Source organism: Oncorhynchus kisutch, linkage group LG29, assembly GCF_002021735.2.
Source record: "Oncorhynchus kisutch isolate 150728-3 linkage group LG29, Okis_V2, whole genome shotgun sequence".
In the NCBI taxonomy this organism is placed as follows: Eukaryota; Metazoa; Chordata; class Actinopteri; order Salmoniformes; family Salmonidae; genus Oncorhynchus; species Oncorhynchus kisutch.
In genome coordinates, this window is record NC_034202.2 from 3,800,047 (window position 1) to 3,816,742 (window position 16,696).

The 16,696-nt window shown below is 41.4% G+C and overlaps 1 protein-coding gene across 8 annotated transcripts; it reads left to right on the plus strand.

Moving 5' to 3' along the window:
* Positions 1 to 226: 226 nt before the first annotated feature.
* LOC109874425 (alpha-N-acetylgalactosaminide alpha-2,6-sialyltransferase 6) lies at positions 227 to 13,738 on the plus strand. 8 transcript variants are annotated; one of them, XM_031809543.1, is made up of 7 exons: positions 227 to 309; positions 2,688 to 2,765; positions 4,620 to 4,826; positions 11,235 to 11,653; positions 11,882 to 11,989; positions 12,200 to 12,271; positions 12,386 to 13,738. In XM_031809543.1, the coding sequence occupies exons 2-7, from the start codon at positions 2,742 to 2,744 to the stop codon at positions 12,570 to 12,572; spliced, it is 1,017 nt and encodes a 338-aa protein (XP_031665403.1). In that variant the 5' UTR covers positions 227 to 309; positions 2,688 to 2,741; the 3' UTR covers positions 12,573 to 13,738. The 8 variants fall into 8 exon arrangements, with proteins under 8 accessions (XP_031665403.1, XP_020321910.1, XP_020321913.1 ...); XM_020466321.2 differs by lacking the exon at positions 227 to 309 and adding an exon at positions 1,925 to 2,035; XM_020466324.2 differs by lacking the exon at positions 227 to 309 and adding an exon at positions 1,925 to 2,035 and having other exon boundaries at positions 12,203 to 12,271.
* The last annotated feature ends 2,958 nt before the right edge of the window (positions 13,739 to 16,696 follow it).

A 16,696-nucleotide genomic window follows, 5' to 3' on the forward strand; every position in this document is an offset into this window, starting at 1 on the left:
TCTTATTTACAATTATGGCCTACCGGGGAGCAGTGGGTTAACTGCCTTGTTTCAAGGGCAGAACAACAGATTTTTACCCTCACCAACTGCTATCTGAGCAGCTAACCGATCGCTGCAGCTCTACATAGTCCATCGGTAAATAGCCCACCCAATTTACCTACCTCGTCCCCATACTGTTTTATTTACTTTTCTGCTCTTTTGCCCACCAGTATCTCCGATATTTAACATTTTATCGGCCATCGACGCCATCTTTCACAACCATCAAGTGCTATGATGAAACTGGCTCTGGATTCAGTTAATTGGCAAAAAGTAAGTATACCAACACAAGCTTTACATCAATAAAATGTGTAGAGTAGCCTAAATTGCCACAGTAGATCTCATTAGGGAGTGCTATATGGTGGCAAAATAGTGGCAGAAATTGAGATCAGCTGTGCTAGTGACCTTGGTTTAATGAGAGACCACCTAGTGTTGATGGTGCTCAATGTTTGCAACTTATCCTCAAATACTAGCTTCTGTGTCTTTATAAATAATTTCTAAACATCTTAATAATCAAGAAATTGTTAAATAAATACAAAATGGCCCATTATTCATATCTAATTGTTTGCCAAACGTACAACCCAGAAATTGCTCAGTCATCATGATTATCATATTCTTATGCCATACATAATATACTGTATTTATTGTATGAGCTGACAGTGCTGTAAATTATATGCAATAATAAAACCCACCAGCTATTAGACAAGAAATCCCTGGCATTTCCACTGCAGTGATGAAATGTTGATGACGCAACCCAGCTAGCACACAACATTCTGTGAACCATATGTTTCAGAGCTTGTTGAGAGCATGCTTGTCCTATGGTTATTTTGCATACAACGTTCTAGAAATGGTGCAGTATACTTGATTAGCTTCGGACCATTCTCAGCACATTTTAAGGAATGTTATTTTGTCGGTATTTCATTACTTCTAGGAATATTGTCCTACTGGTTTGACATTGGGAATGTTCTTAAATAGGTAAGAGAACATTAGCAAACAATGTTCTTCTGTGGGAATTTCAGTCTTTCAGCATAACATTTTCTGCAGGTTTTGTCATGGTTCTATTTAGTCTCTCTGTAGGCCAGTGACACAATCTAAATGTAATAAATTTTAAATTCAGGCTGTAAAACAACAATGTGAAAAAAAGTCAATGGTTGTGAATACTTTTAAAATGACATTCTCAACATCAACAAAACTCTTAAGTGTGTTTGGGTGTGTTGGCCGCGCCCACTAATTGGCCACACCTGATCTTAATGAGTGCTCGTTTCCTTTGAAATGTGGTCTGTTTGAATAGACTTAAATTAACACCTTTGTATGAGTTTAAAAAACATGTCATGCTAGTTCCATGCTGGCGGCGCAGTGGACTAATTCTATGGATAGAGAACAGAAGACCATTGATTTAAATCTCACTGATGCCATGCCACAATAAACAATGTGTTTGCATGATTAATGCCTAACCAAATTAATTTGTGCTTGGAGTTCAAAGCAGTTAACCTAAACTAAGCTAGCAGTGTTATTAAGTCTTACTGAAACATTCTGTGAAAGTTTTAAGGAAGTTATTAAAAAACCTCTATACTTTTTTAAATTTAGTTCAAAACATTCACAACATTTAGAGAATAATCTCATAACGTTATTTAATTACCTCCAATAACCTATAATTTCCATTCTCAGACGTTAATAAAACCTCCCAGGAAAACTTTCAGGGAACCATAGTAAAACGTTCCCTGCACCTAAAAATTAAGTTCCAAGAACAGGTGGGAATTTTCACTTCTGTTCTCAGAATGTTTAAAAACGTTCTGTTTACCAGTCAGAAAACGTATGACTTCTTTCCCAGAACCAATGGGAAACCAAAATCGAACGTTCCAACAACTTCCAATTAACAATATGTGCTAGCTGGGGAGCCAGTCCCCTCCTACAATTGTGCAGGAAGATGGTGCAAGCGCTGACAGATCAAACGTCAATGGTGCACGGACGGATCTCATATGGATAAAACTCTGAGTTCGTAAGCAACCCTCATTTTCATTGCATTTTGTCATTAATCCACTGTTATTGTTGAATGACCGCCATTTTCCGCTATTATGGTTTAAAATAAAGCTATTTATGGTGTCAACACGAATCGTCTCTGATGTCTGGCTGCGTGAGCGGTGAGGCAACTGGTTTAGGAAAATTGTCATGTCTCCCATAGTGATAGCTTTATTCTATTGGATGGTAATGTTTAATATGTTTCGATAGGATTAACAGTTTTGTTCAAACAGATTTCAGTGCGCTAAAATGAAATGTGGGCGCAACAAATATCCCTTTCTATTTAAACCAGGGGTGTTTGTTTTGATAAACCACTGCACCTGTTCTGTAAAACAGATAGGGCCTAGAATGATTTATGTTATCATTCGGAATTACACACTTCTCAAGAATTTGGCAACCACAATATGTTTTTAATTTTCCTTATTTTTTTGCAATGCAATAAACACTAGATTCTTCTGCAGCACAATATATGGCTTTTGTATTATTTCCCATGACAATTGTGACCAACAACAGGATTAGTGACATGGTATTGACAATATAAGCACATGCACATAGCAGCCTATGAAAGATTTGTAGCCTATGAAAGCAGCCTATGAAAGTGTGTATTCACTGGATCATCTGACTCTTGACAGGGGTGGTGACCAGAAAAGCACATAATGTGATGTCGCTCAGCCTGATCTAGAAGCATGGGGCTGAGGCTAGTTGACAAGGTAAGTTAATTCTGAGTATTGATACACCCTCAGTTACTGTTCATAAATATAACTACAAGGCACCTGAAATGCTTATTTCTAGAGTCAATGAACTGTTTTTGTAGAATTTGCTATCAAGTATAATTACTGATGCACTGTCCATAATAGGCCTATGTTTTGTACAATTTTATAGCATAACATTATGTATGTTGCATATGGTGCAAAGATGCAAAATAAACCTAATCTTGACATGCAGTGTATTTGGAAAGTATTCAGACCCCCTTTTCCACATTTTGTTACATTATAGCCTTGTTCTATGGATTAAAAACATTTCCTCATCAACCTACACACAATACCCCTTAATGACAAACTGTTTTTATACATTATTCAGACACTTTGTATTCAGACACTTTGCTATGAGACTTGAAATTGAGCTCCGGTACATCCTGTTTCAGTTGATCATCCTTGAGATGTTTCTCAATTGAAGTCCACCTGTGGTAAATTCAATTGATTGGACATGATTTGGAAAGGCACACACCTGTCAGAGTGAAAACCAAGCCATGGGGTGAAAGGAATTGTCCGTAGAGCTCCGAGACAGGATTGCGTCGAGGCACAGATCTGGGGAAGGGTACCAAGAAGGGTCTGCAGCATTGGAAGTCCCCAAGAACACCGTAGCCTCCATTATTCTTAAATGGAAGAAGTTTGGAATCACCAAGACTCTTCCAAGAGCTGGGCACCCGGCCAAACTGAGCAATCAGGGGGAAAGGCCTTGGTCAGGGAGGTAACCACAAACCCGATGGTCACTCTGACAGTGCTACAGAGTACCTATGTGGAGATGGGAGGACCTTCCAGAAGGACAACAGTCTCTGCAGCACTCCACCAATCAGGCCTTTATGGTAGAGTGGCCAGACGGAAGCCACAGTTCAGTAAAAGGCACATCACAGCCCTCTTTGAGTTTACCAAAAGGCACCTAAAGGACTCTCCAACCATGAGAAACAATATTCTCTGGTCTGATGAAACCAAGCTTCACATCTGAATGCCAAGCGTCACATCTGGAGGAAACCTGGCACCATCCCCACGGTGAAGCATGGTGTTGGCAGCATCATGCTGTGGGGATGTTTTTCAGCGGCAGGGACTGGGAGACTAGTCAGTATCAAGGGAAAGATGAACAGAGCAAAGTACAGAGAATTCCTTGACGAAAACCTGCTCCAGAGCGCTCAGGACCTCAGACTGGGGTGACGCTTCACATTCCAACAGGAGCACACAGCCAAGACAATGCAGGACTGGCTTCGGGACAGGTCTCTGAACATCCTTGAGTGGCCCAGCCAGAGCCGGGACATCTCTGGAGAGACCTGAAAATAGCAGTACAGTGACACACCCCATCCAACCTGACAGCACTTGAGAGGATTTGCAGAGAAGAATGGGACAAACTCCTCAAATACAGGTGTGCCAAGCTTGTAGTGTCATACCCAAGAAGACTCAAGGTTGTAATTGCTGGTGAAGGTGCTTCGACAAAGTACTGAGTAAAGGGTCTGAATACTTATGTAAATTAGTTTTTTATATAACAATTTAATCAATTTTAGAATAAGGCTGTAACATAACAAAATGTGGAAAAAGTGAAGGAGTTTGACTGTAAGTCACCAGTTAGCCCTGCAAATGGGATTTGAGCAGCTTTCAATTATTTTATTTTTTTACTGAAAGTCAGATCGACAACAAAGCACTAACATTGATCTCGGCACCCAGAACCAAATACAGTGTACACGCTGGCCAGTTAATCAATTTGTTACCTTCCCGTCTGTCACTAAATAGTAACAAACAACACAGCAATAACTATTGATGTATATCATTTACATGTACCCTCCTCATCTTTTCCAGCAAGGGCAGCAGAGCCAGAAGATGGTGATCTTCGGAGCCATCTTCCTCCTTATGACCCTCCTCATCCTCTATAGCTCCAACAGTGGCAACGACATCAGCCCCTTATACAGTCCCTTCAGGGCGTCCATGCCTCATCACGCCATCAAGGTCACCGACCTCAAGAAATGGGCAGGGAAGGAGGGCTATGTTGCTGTCTATGGAAACAAGGTAACTCACACTCACATTCTATGCAACGTCTATTTAATCCTGGAGACCTGGTCAAGAAGGCCACCCTAATATAAAACACATGGGAGCTCAAACAAAAATATATATTTTTTCCAACATATTGTACAACATATTGTTGTACAACATATTGTACAGAAGTATTTAATCAGAACATGCAGTACACTACAAACAGGTAGTGGAGAGCGGGGCAAATTGAACCGTCTAGAGAAATATAGTATGGTTTCTAACAAAGATATCTACATATTTCAGGATGTTGTGTATCCCTCAAGAATTAATGTAAACATTACAGGTAAGTTGAGCTGTGGAACAAGGGTAAGTTCAGCTGCCTAGAAGTGTCAGTACTGAATTGAGTATTACCACTACCTTTTTAAATCAATGTATATCTTTATTTCCCAAACAATTTAACACAATCCAAACCACTTTTTGTCTTTTTAATAGTTTGAAGCATATTTTAACACTGGCTTACTACGTAACAAACACTTTGTACTTGGCTCAACTTACCCTATGGCCATTGGCTCAACTTACCCTATGGCCATTGGCTCAACTTACCCTATGGCCATTGGCTCAACTTACCCTATGGCCATTGGCTCAACTTACCCTATGGCAAACATTTACTATATTAGCCCACACAGTTACAAGTCATACTTGAGTAAAAGTTAAGCTACCTTAATAGAAAATGACTCATTTGAAAGTCACCCAGTAAAATACTACTTGAGTAAAAGTATTTGTTTTTAAATATACATAAGTATCAAAAGTAAATGTCATTGCTAAAAATATCTTAAGGATAAGTGTAAAAGTATAAATAATTTAAAATTGCTTATACCACAATGTTTTATGTATTTATTGATAGCCAGAGGCACAGTCCAATGCTCAGACAATTTACAAATCAAGTATTTGTGTTTAGTGAGTCTGCCAGATCAGAGGAAGTAGGGATGACCAGGGATGTTCTCTGTTTAATGAGTCTGCCAGATCAGTGGAAGTAGGGATGACCAGGGATGTTCTCTGTTTAGTGAGTCTGCCAGATCAGAGGAAGTAGGGATGACCAGGGATGTTCTCTGTTTAGTGAGTCTGCCAGATCAGAGGAAGTAGGGATGACCAGGGATGTTCTCTGTTTAGTGAGTCTGCCAGATCAGAGGAAGTAGGGATGACCAGGGATGTTCTCTGTTTAGTGAGTCTGCCAGATCAGAGGAAGTAGGGATGACCAGGGATGTTCTCTGTTTAGTGAGTCTGCCAGATCAGAGGAAGTAGGGATGACCAGGGATGTTCTCTGTTTAGTGAGTCTGCCAGATCAGAGGAAGTAGGGATGACCAGGGATGTTCTCTGTTTAGTGAGTCTGCCAGATCAGAGGAAGTAGGGATGACCAGGGATGTTCTCTGTTTAGTGAGTCTGCCAGATCAGAGGAAGTAGGGATGACCAGGGATGTTCTCTGTTTAGTGAGTCTGCCAGATCAGAGGAAGTAGGGATGACCAGGGATGTTCTCTGTTTAGTGAGTCTGCCAGATCAGAGGAAGTAGGGATGACCAGGGATGTTCTCTGTTTAGTGAGTCTGCCAGATCAGAGGAAGTAGGGATGACCAGGGATGTTCTCTGTTTAGTGAGTCTGCCAGATCAGAGGAAGTAGGGATGACCAGGGATGTTCTCTGTTTAGTGAGTCTGCCAGATCAGAGGAAGTAGGGATGACCAGGGATGTTCTCTGTTTAGTGAGTCTGCCAGATCAGAGGAAGTAGGGATGACCAGGGATGTTCTCTGTTTAGTGAGTCTGCCAGATCAGAGGAAGTAGGGATGACCAGGGATGTTCTCTGTTTAGTGAGTCTGCCAGATCAGAGGCAGTAGGGATGACCAGGGATGTTCTCTGTTTAGTGAGTCTGCCAGATCAGAGGAAGTAGGGATGACCAGGGATGTTCTCTGTTTAGTGAGTCTGCCAGATCAGAGGAAGTAGGGATGACCAGGGATGTTCTCTGTTTAGTGAGTCTGCCAGATCAGAGGCAGTAGGGATGACCAGGGATGTTCTCTGTTTAGTGAGTCTGCCAGATCAGAGGCAGTAGGGATGACCAGGGATGTTCTCTGTTTAGTGAGTCTGCCAGATCAGAGGCAGTAGGGATGACCAGGGATGTTCTCTGTTTAGTGAGTCTTCCAGATCAGAGGCAGTAGGGACCAGGGATGTTCTCTTGATACGTGTGTGATTTGACCATTTTCCTGAGCATTCAAAATGTAATGAATACTTTTGAGTGTCTAGGAAAATATAAGGAGTAAAAAGTACATTATTTTCTTTAGGAATGTAGTGATGTAAAAAGTTGTCAAATATCAATGACTAAAGTATTTCTACTTAAGTACTTTACACCACTGCAAGGATGCACTTCATGCTAGGTTTAGGACCTCATATTGAAGCTTATAGAGACCCCAACTGATGTGCAGAACAATCTTAAAATGATCTACTTTAGTTTTTATACAAGCATCATAAAACCTCAAATTTTTGGGACCTAACTTGCTTATCACTTTTTCCATGTGATCTTATCCTTCAGACTCTATGGAATGATGACCTCTTCCTAAATATTTGGTCAAATGATTACTTTTATGTATGGTTTCCTATTAACGAGTTGCTCAATGTATCCCTTTAGCTCAACTTACCCCACTCTCCCCTACAGTAAGCTTACCCACCATAATGATATGGTTGTAATAATCATATTAATATGCAGGGCACCCTTGTAACAATCAGTATAACATATTAATGTACTCCCACCCACAAGCCTAAAAACATTACTATTTGCTTCCCCCAAAGGGTTAAAATAATCTGGGTCAAGTCAGCTATTTTTAGGGCACCTCCAGTAGCCTAGGTGTAATTTGAACCCTGTTCCCGCTCACACTTGCGGCATCAAGTTGTATCGGTGGATACATTCTTTTTTTTAACACTGGTTAAATGTAGCTATGTACTGCGTGATTCATAGACGCAATCATGCACAGCCCAAAAAACAAAACATGCATTTATTTTTAGGAACATCCCAAGTCCAAAATGAAGTAAAACTTCACTATCCCTAGTGGAAAGCTGTTGCACAGTCCATACAACTGTGTTCATATAGCTGTGTAGAATTGTGGTGTGCTTGTTTACAGTACATGTGCAGTGTATGTTCATATTTGTGCATGGGTCTTTCATTAAATGAGTCCCTTTTGTGTAGTGTAACTTCGGGGGGGGGGGGGGGGACGTTCAACTCAACGCACATGTTCAACTTAATAATCAAAATGTTTTCCCATCTCAAGAGATACAATAAAAGAAAACAGTGCCTATAATGAACAGTGCCTATAATGTGCCAAATAAAGTAGCAGAGTTGACTAAAATCAGCTGCAAATCCCCTTGTGACAAGGGAATGGAAGCTTCCCAGCTAGCACATTTGGTTCCTTGGAAGTTGTGGGAATGTTTTTGGTTTCCTGTTGGTTCTGGGAACGAAGCCATACGTTTCCTGAACGGTAAAACAAAACATTTTTTATACGTTCTGAGAACGCAAGGTAAATTTCAGCTGTTCTGGGAATGTACATTTTTAGGTTGCAGGGAGGTTTCATTAACGTTTGAGAATGGAAATTACAGGTTGTTTTGAAGGTAATTAATGTTTTGAGAACATGTTCCAATAAGACTTTTAATAATACTGCTAGCTTAGTTTGGGTTAAGTGTTTTGACTTTTAATAATACTGCTAGCTTAGTTTGGGTTAAGTGTTTTGACTTTTAATAATACTGCTAGCTTAGTTTGGCTTAAGTGTTTTGAACTCCAAGCACAGATAGGACACATGGAAATGAATTTGCTTTGGCATTAATCATGTAAACACTTTTTTATTGTGTTCTCTATGCATGGAATTAGTCAACCAGGAAGTGGGACATCCTGAGGTTTGTAGTTTTTCAAAGCTTGGCCTGCCGAATACACATTGAGATATGGATGAGGTTGCACTTCCTAGGGCTTCCATTAGATGTCAACCGTCTTTAGAAACTGGTTTGAGGATTCTACTATAAAGGAGGGGCTCATGAGACTTCTGAGTCAGTGGTCTGGCAGAGAGCCTTGGTCTCATGACGCGCGCTCCCGACAGGGTTATTTCTCGTTCCAGTGCTTTTCTGAAGACAAAGGAATTCTCCTGTTGGAACATTATTGATGTTTCATGTTAAAAACATCCTAAAGATTGATTCCATACATCGTTTGACATGTTTCTAAAGGACTAACGGAACTTTGAGTTTTTGTCTGGATGAAGTGCCTGCGCCTCATGAAGATGGATTACTGGGCTGAACACTGGAGGTCTGTCTGTGACCATCCAGTTCTTGGTCACCTCCCTGACCAAGGCCCTTCTCCCCTGATTGCTCAGTTTGGCTGGGTGGCCAGCTCTTGGAAGAGTCTTGGAGGTTCCAAATTTCTTCCATTTAAGAATGATGGAGGCCACCGTGTTCTTGGACTTTCAATGCTCCAGACAATTTTTGGTATCCTTCCCCAGAGCCTTGCCTCGACACAATCCTGTCTCAGCGTTACAGACAATTCCTTCAACCTCATGGCTTGGTTTTTGCTCTGACATGCACTGTCAACTGTGGGTCCTTTTTATATAGATAGGTGTGTGTCTTTGCAAATCATGTCCAATTAATTGAATTTACCACAGGTGGAGTCCAATCAAGTTGTAGAAACATCTCAAGGATGATCAATGGAAACAGGATACACCTGAGCTCAATTTCGTGTCTCATAGCAAAAGGTCTGAATAGTCATGTAAATAAGGTATGTGTTTTATTTGATAAAATGTGTAAACCTGTTTTACTTTGTCATAATGGGGTATTGTGTGTAGATTGAGGATACATGTTTTATTTGATCTATTTTAGAATAAGGCTGTAACAAAATGTTCAAAAACATTATGGGCTAGGCTAGCCAGGTTGTTGTGTGTAACCGGGAGGAGCAGCTGAATGTCTAATCTGTGGGTTTCTTAAAGCTTGTAAGGGGCAACTGTCTATGGGTTTGTTAAAGCTTGTAAGGGGCAACTGTCTATGGGTTTGTTAAAGCTTGTGAGGGGCAACTGTCTGTGGGTTTCTTAAAGCTTGTAAGGGGCAACTGTCTGTGGGTTTCTTAAAGCTTGTGAGGGGCAACTGTCTGTGGGTTTCTTAAAGCTTGTGAGGGGCAACTGTCTGTGGGTTTCTTAAAGCTTGTGAGGGGCAACTGTCTGTGGGTTTCTTAAAGCTTGTGAGGGGCAACTGTCTAGGTTTCTTAAAGTTTGTGAGGGGCAACTGTCTGTGGGTTTCTTAAAGCTTGTGAGGGGCAACTGTCTGTGGGTTTCTTAAAGCTTGTGAGGGGCAACTGTCTATGGGTTTCTTAAAGCTTGTGAGGGGCAACTGTCTGGGTTTCTTAAAGCTTGTGAGGGGCAACTGTCTATGGGTTTCTTAAAGCTTGTGAGGGGCAACTGTCTATGGGGTTCTTAAAGCTTGTGAGGGGCAACTGTCTATGGGTTTCTTAAAGCTTGTGAGGGGCAACTGTCTGTGGGTTTCTTAAAGCTTGTGAGGGGCAACTGTCTATGGGTTTCTTAAAGCTTGTGAGGGGCAACTGTCTATGGGTTTCTTAAAGCTTGTGAGGGGCAACTGTCTGTGGGTTACTTAAAGCTTGTGAGGGGCAACTGTCTATGGGTTTCTTAAAGCTTGTGAGGGGCAACTGTCTGGGTTTCTTAAAGCTTGTGAGGGGCAGCTGTCTGTCTATGGGTTTCTTAAAGCTTGTGAGGGGCAACTGTCTATGGGTTTCTTAAAGTTTGTGAGGGGCAACTGTCTATGGGTTTCTTAAAGCTTGTGAGGGGCAACTCTGTGGGTTTCTTAAAGCTTGTGAGGGGCAACTGTCTATGGGTTTCTTAAAGCTTGTGAGGGGCAACTGTCTATGGGTTTCTTAAAGCTTGTGAGGGGCAACTGTCTGGGTTTCTTAAAGCTTGTGAGGGGCAACTGTCTGTGGGTTTCTTAAAGCTTGTGAAGGGCAACTGTCTGGGTTTCTTAAAGCTTGTGAGGGGCAGCTGTCTGTCTATGGGTTTCTTAAAGCTTGTGAGGGGCAACTGTCTGGGGGTTTCTTAAAGCTTGTGAGGGGCAGCTGTCTGTCTGGGTGAAAGGGTTGACGTGCTATGCTCAACCCACTTAATTTTACACCACAAAACACCAGTAGAAACAGCTCACCTGCTTTTACACAAGTCATTATTCATATAAAAATCAGATGTATTGCATTTTGCATGTGGTCTATATTAAAGGACACTTCATTTAATATTGTGGGCTTTTAAAACCAATATTGGTGCACATTTTCTACTTAAATATCAAATGGATAAACGGGACTCATTTAATGGAACGACCCGCATGAGAGAGAATTAGAATACTGTATATATTTTCTGACATTTATCCATTCTCCCTCCAGAATATGACCCTTCACTGCCACCACTGTGCTCTGGTGACGAGCTCCAGCCACGTACTGGGCAGCGGGGCCGGACCGGACATCGACCACACCCAGTGCGTGATCCGCATGAACGACGCCCCCACCACAGGGTTCGAGCGTGACGTGGGCAACCGGACCACTCTCAGAGTGGTGGCCCACTCCAGCGTGTTCAGGGTGGTCAGGCGGCCCACCGAGTTTCTCAACCACACGGATCATAAAGCAAACTCTGCGGTCATATTCTGGGGACCGCCCACCAAGATTGGTAGAGAGGCTAAAGGAACGCTGTACCGTCTGATCCAGAGAGTGAGCATGACCTACAGTAACCTGTCCAGCTTCACAATCACGCCCAGCAAGATGCATAAGTTTGATACACTCTTTCAGAAAGAGACTGGGCGAGACAGGTGGGTAAAAGGGATGAAGGTGGAGATGAGGATGGAACAATGGGGATGATGCTAAATTAATTCAGTTTCATGAAATTTCAATTCAATACAGGAATTCGGCTTCAATTGATGAATCAAATTCTAATTACATTTCTTAATGATGATGATCACAACATGAGGATTTTCCTAGCTTTCTTAATATATATGTTTTTCTCACTAACATTTTTATCCTACGGTTTCCTTCCAAAGAGCGAAGTCTCAGTCCTGGTTGAGCACTGGCTGGTTCACCATGGTGATCGCCATAGAGATGTGTGACAATATTAAAGTGTACGGGATGGTTCCACCCAGTCACTGTGGGTGAGTATGAACAAAGGCTAAACATAACGATAAATCGCTAATAGCAATCTATCAATCACTTAAATCAAACTATTACATTGTGTAATCCTAAATGTGTTCAGTGAGCAAATGGTTAATCTATAATACTGATTATTATGAAACCATTGTCTGCAATTGACAGGAGTGCTTTCATATACAATGTAATGTATTATGATTGTGTTTCTATGAAAGAAGCATGACGAAGACTTTTGGGTCGAAACGTTGCACTGTAAAACAGCGAGGGGAGCATTCGACAGTGTGCGGGTATCTATCTTTCTTGTCTACAAAGGAGCCATAGAGTAATTGCTACCCATTATGTATGCTGATTGTCTTGGAGCACATTGTCAATGCAGTCATTTGTAGCACCCCTTCTCCTAGAAAAAAGCCCCAGCCCAAGAAGATGCCCTACCACTACTACAAGCCCAGGGGCCCAGAAGAGTGTGTCACCTACCTGCAGAACGAGAAGGGCCGAAAGGGGCCCCACCATCGGTTCATCACGGAGAAACAGGTGTTCGCACACTGGGCCAAGCAGTATAATATCAGCTTCACTCACCCCACATGGTGAGATGACTGGTTCCTCTCACAAGGTATGCCCCCTTCTCTGAATGGTAGTCATTTTTCTTGGGAATTACTGTAGCCCTGTGATGACTTGAAGGAAATACATGAAGCATTTCTTTCACATATGAAGCTGTGGGCTTGGTTTGTAACAAATAATATAAATTAGAAATGTGTTTTTTATTTTACAAAGCGAGCTACAAAAAAAGTGTACAATCTAAGTTTTACAGGATTCTGTTTTTCTGTGTACAGTAGAAAATGAAATTCCACACAGAAAAAAACGAGCTCCTGGAAACCGTAGATTTTTATGCATTTTTTTTTTTATAGCTAGTTTGGTCAAATAAAAAACACATTTCTAATTATAGGGCAACTGATGTTTAATGTAAATATAAACAAAAAATATTTTTACATGTTTCTAATGTTTGTTTTAAAAACGTCCTCAAAAGCAAATGATATAATAACAACTTCTCATACTGAGGGGAGATTGTATTATCCTAGATGTTAAAGGAATTCATTTCAGAGACATGCTTATAGACAGTATGGCTCAAATTAAGTGACATGTTTGTTGCATTACGTTATCCAATCAAACCATGTGTGGCTTTCACTTAACACAGTAAAAATACCAACATCAGAACACTTTAAGCTTACAATTATAGCACTGTAGGTTGGCTCGTGCCAACCCAATGGAATCATAACATTCCTGTTGAATGTAGGGGTGTGTGAGATGAAGGCATTCACACAACTGTGCTGTACTTGATGCAGAGTTTATTTTATCCTGTCAAACCATGACACAAACAAACATTGTCTCGTCATCTTTGACCCTTTACCTCTGTGACATCCTGAGGCATGCAGCTGTCGGAGTCTGAACGATCCAAAAGAATGTATTGCGTTATTTATTGTTAGCATTGTGCTGGTTGACTTGTTATTCTTCATGAATGTTCTGTAATGTGTGTCTTGAGAACAAATAACATTTGAAAAAAGATGCATGTACATGACGTTTAAATTAGCATGGAATCCTATACACAGGGTATAGTAGAAACATAAGACAAAAGGGTAACAGTGGATATAGATGGAACGCACCTACTGACCTGATACAAAAGACCAGGACCAAGAACACCTTGTGGTTCTTCACTTGTGCTGTGATCTTCTATCCTTGAATAAAAAATGCTGATGGTACAGAATGTCCATTCATTTGATCCCAGAAGTATATAAAAGGTGTGAACTATTAGTCCTTTTGACTTCCTTTCAGTGATGGTTTGTCAGTGGCCACTTCCTGTTTGGAACCTTTGGCCTTGTCTGGAAATGTGGCTGCGATTTTCTTCCTCAGGCTGGACATCGAGATCAAGATGGCCTCCTGTGGAAAAGACACTGGGTGTATAAAGACAGGTCAGGTTGAACTCCCAGCTGATATAATGAAAGATAACAGGCCCGGAGTTTTTCCTTACCATGTATAGAAACCAGTGGAGGCTGGTGACTTGAAAGAGTGAGGAGGATGGAAGACCCACGTTATAGGCTCGGACCGAACAACAAAGCGCATTTGAAAAATCATCAAAGACAAATTACTTTAACCGAAAACGCTTATTTAAGACATTTATAGTCAAATATTATGGGGAATAGGAATGAGAGCTACTTACACTGTTGGGAAGGGCAGCAGTGATTGTATGAGGCATGAGTAGGTGTTTGGAGGCTTGACTTCAGTGCAGGACAGGGTTGAGGTGTTCAGAGGCTTCAGTGCAGAAAACAGTTGATCATGGATGGATGATGTTGGAGAAGAGCCCAACTCCTCCGCTAAGGACAGGACAGGATTTGACTGGGAGGACAAAGAAACACAGACAAAGAATGAGTTAGTCCAAGCAAGGAGTAAAATCACAGTTATGTGATTGACTCTTCATAGGAATTGAAAGAAAATGTATAGGGGCACTCACAGTGCTTGGAGAGGAAACATTCAATGTGCCAGTGGATGAAATGGTTCTTCAGAGGGGCACAGGGCTGTCCTGTTTAAAATAATAATAATAATTAGGCAAGTCCGTTAAGAACAAATTCTTATTTACAATGCTGGCCTACCAAAAGGCCAGGGAATCAAATTAAAAAATAAATACAATATAAATATAGGACAAAACCCACAACACTACATAAAGAGACCTAAGACAAGGCAGCAACACAACATGTTAGCAGCACAAAACATGGTACAAACATTATTGGGCACAGACAACAGCACAAAGGGCAAGAAGGTAGAGACAATACATCACACAAAGCGGTCACAATGAGGTTTGAGAAGGAAGGGAAGTGAGACTACCACTCGCTGGAAAATATGTTGTATTCAATTAACTAGGTAGGCCAGACCCAGCTGCTATAGAGAGCAATAGTAATGGCATCTTTTGTAGGCACACAAACTCCGCCGTGGTTCGTTGGACAAATCCTATGGGAAAATTGTGTTTTTAGATCAACACTGAAAACAAGGTCTGTGGTAAACGCAGGCTTGAACCTTGTTTTTCACAGAATTTAAGTTCAATTAAAAGTTCAATTAAAAGCAAATGCTATAATGGTCATGTTAACTGATCTCAGGAAATGTATAATCTCCTAAAAGACAATTTATGCTAGACCGAAAATGTGGTCAGTGCCATATGGATGGTGTGAAGCAGGCGAAGACCAGGCAATAGTAACTGTACAATGTTTTTTAGGCTCAATCTGTGTCCGGGAAACTGGCCCCAAAAGAAAAGTAATTTCATCTCAGTAACCATTATTGTATAAGTTACTTTTTGAGGTAGTGCAATAAGAGCAAACGCTGAATTACCTTGTAGTGGTCAGAGCCCTTCCGAGGTGCACAGGGCTGTCCTGTTCTGCAGAGGGGCACAGGGCTGTCCTGTTCTGCAGAGGACAAGGGGCTTCAGTTCTTCAGAGGGCACAGGGCTATTTTGTTCTTCAGAGGACCATGGGGGGGGGGAGAGAGAGAATACAGTATTCGGCATGTATTAAAAAGTGGTTGATGACATATTTTATGTGTCACGTGGTTATGCCCAAATATGTACATCCTGTCTGGATGTTCTCACACTATCGAGTGAGTGTTTATGTAACCTGATAGTGCAGCTGTTCCTTTTGAAGTAAAGCATGTGTTTGAACTAAAGCTGTCATGGTGATTGGGTAGTGACCTTGTTGAACTGTTTGAACATTTGAAAGAGTAGGGCAATGTTGTAATGAATTTATGGCTCTGCTGTATCGGGATCTTGTATACTGAACAGTAATTTCCGGGGTAGGTCAGCCGGAGTATAAGTAAGATCTGTGAACACAACGAGTGCCAAAAAACCTTGAGAGCTAAACCACAGAATACTCTAAAGAAGGAAATAAACATGGCTACTAGACCCATTGTCAGTGTATTGTGTTCTTCGTGTCATGAACACCAATGACAAAACCATTGAAGCCATTCTTTGTGATGCCTCTGACTGTTTTAATGGTGTGCATGATATGAGTGATGGACATATGGGTTACATTTTCCAACCGGATGATTCAGCGGTGAAGATTTTCCCAAACAGCTCCCTCAGCACCATTTTCCAACCAAAAACAGGGAGTGTTTCCTCTTGCGTTGTGGATGAGAGAAAGAGCTTATCTTAAGCCAATGTCAGATCGAACAGGCCCTGAGTGGGACAACCCTCCCGGGGTATGCATTGGAAGGGGAAGTCTGCGGGGGAGATGATTTGAAAGCCATAAGAATCTCTTCAGTGGCATATAGTCCAGACTCCAAAGTGACAATTTTAGGTTGTGCCGAATTCAATAGTTCAAATGCAACCAAATCAGTTAGTTCGTATGTACTTTCAAAAGCCTGCACAGAGGTCAACTATTTTGTGCCCGTCTTTAGCTTCCAGGCGGGGAGATTATCATAAAGACCCTGACATGATAAAACAAGTGGGGAAAATCTTTTCCAACATCATGAACATTTATGTTGATGGGCCATTCTATCCTTAAGACAGAACCTGGGACTAAAGGCAAGAAGGTTGATCTATCCTAGAAAACATACGGAACCTGGGACTAAAGGCAAGATGGTTGATCTATCCTAGAAAAGGATGGGAACCTGGATGGAGAGGGATATCGTGCGGGGAAGAGACTGTCTGAACCGGTCACATCTTGATGATGATGATT

What these genes read in the sequence shown, in the direction of transcription:
- LOC109874425 (XM_031809543.1), top strand. Translation starts at nt 2,742, where the DNA reads ATGGGGCTGAGGCTAGTTGACAAG. An exon ending in GGCTGAGGCTAGTTGACAAG is followed by an intron (nt 2,766 to 4,619) that starts GTAAGTTAATTC and finishes CATCTTTTCCAG; the next exon opens with CAAGGGCAGCAGAGCCAGAA. An exon ending in TTGCTGTCTATGGAAACAAG is followed by an intron (nt 4,827 to 11,234) that starts GTAACTCACACT and finishes TTCTCCCTCCAG; the next exon opens with AATATGACCCTTCACTGCCA.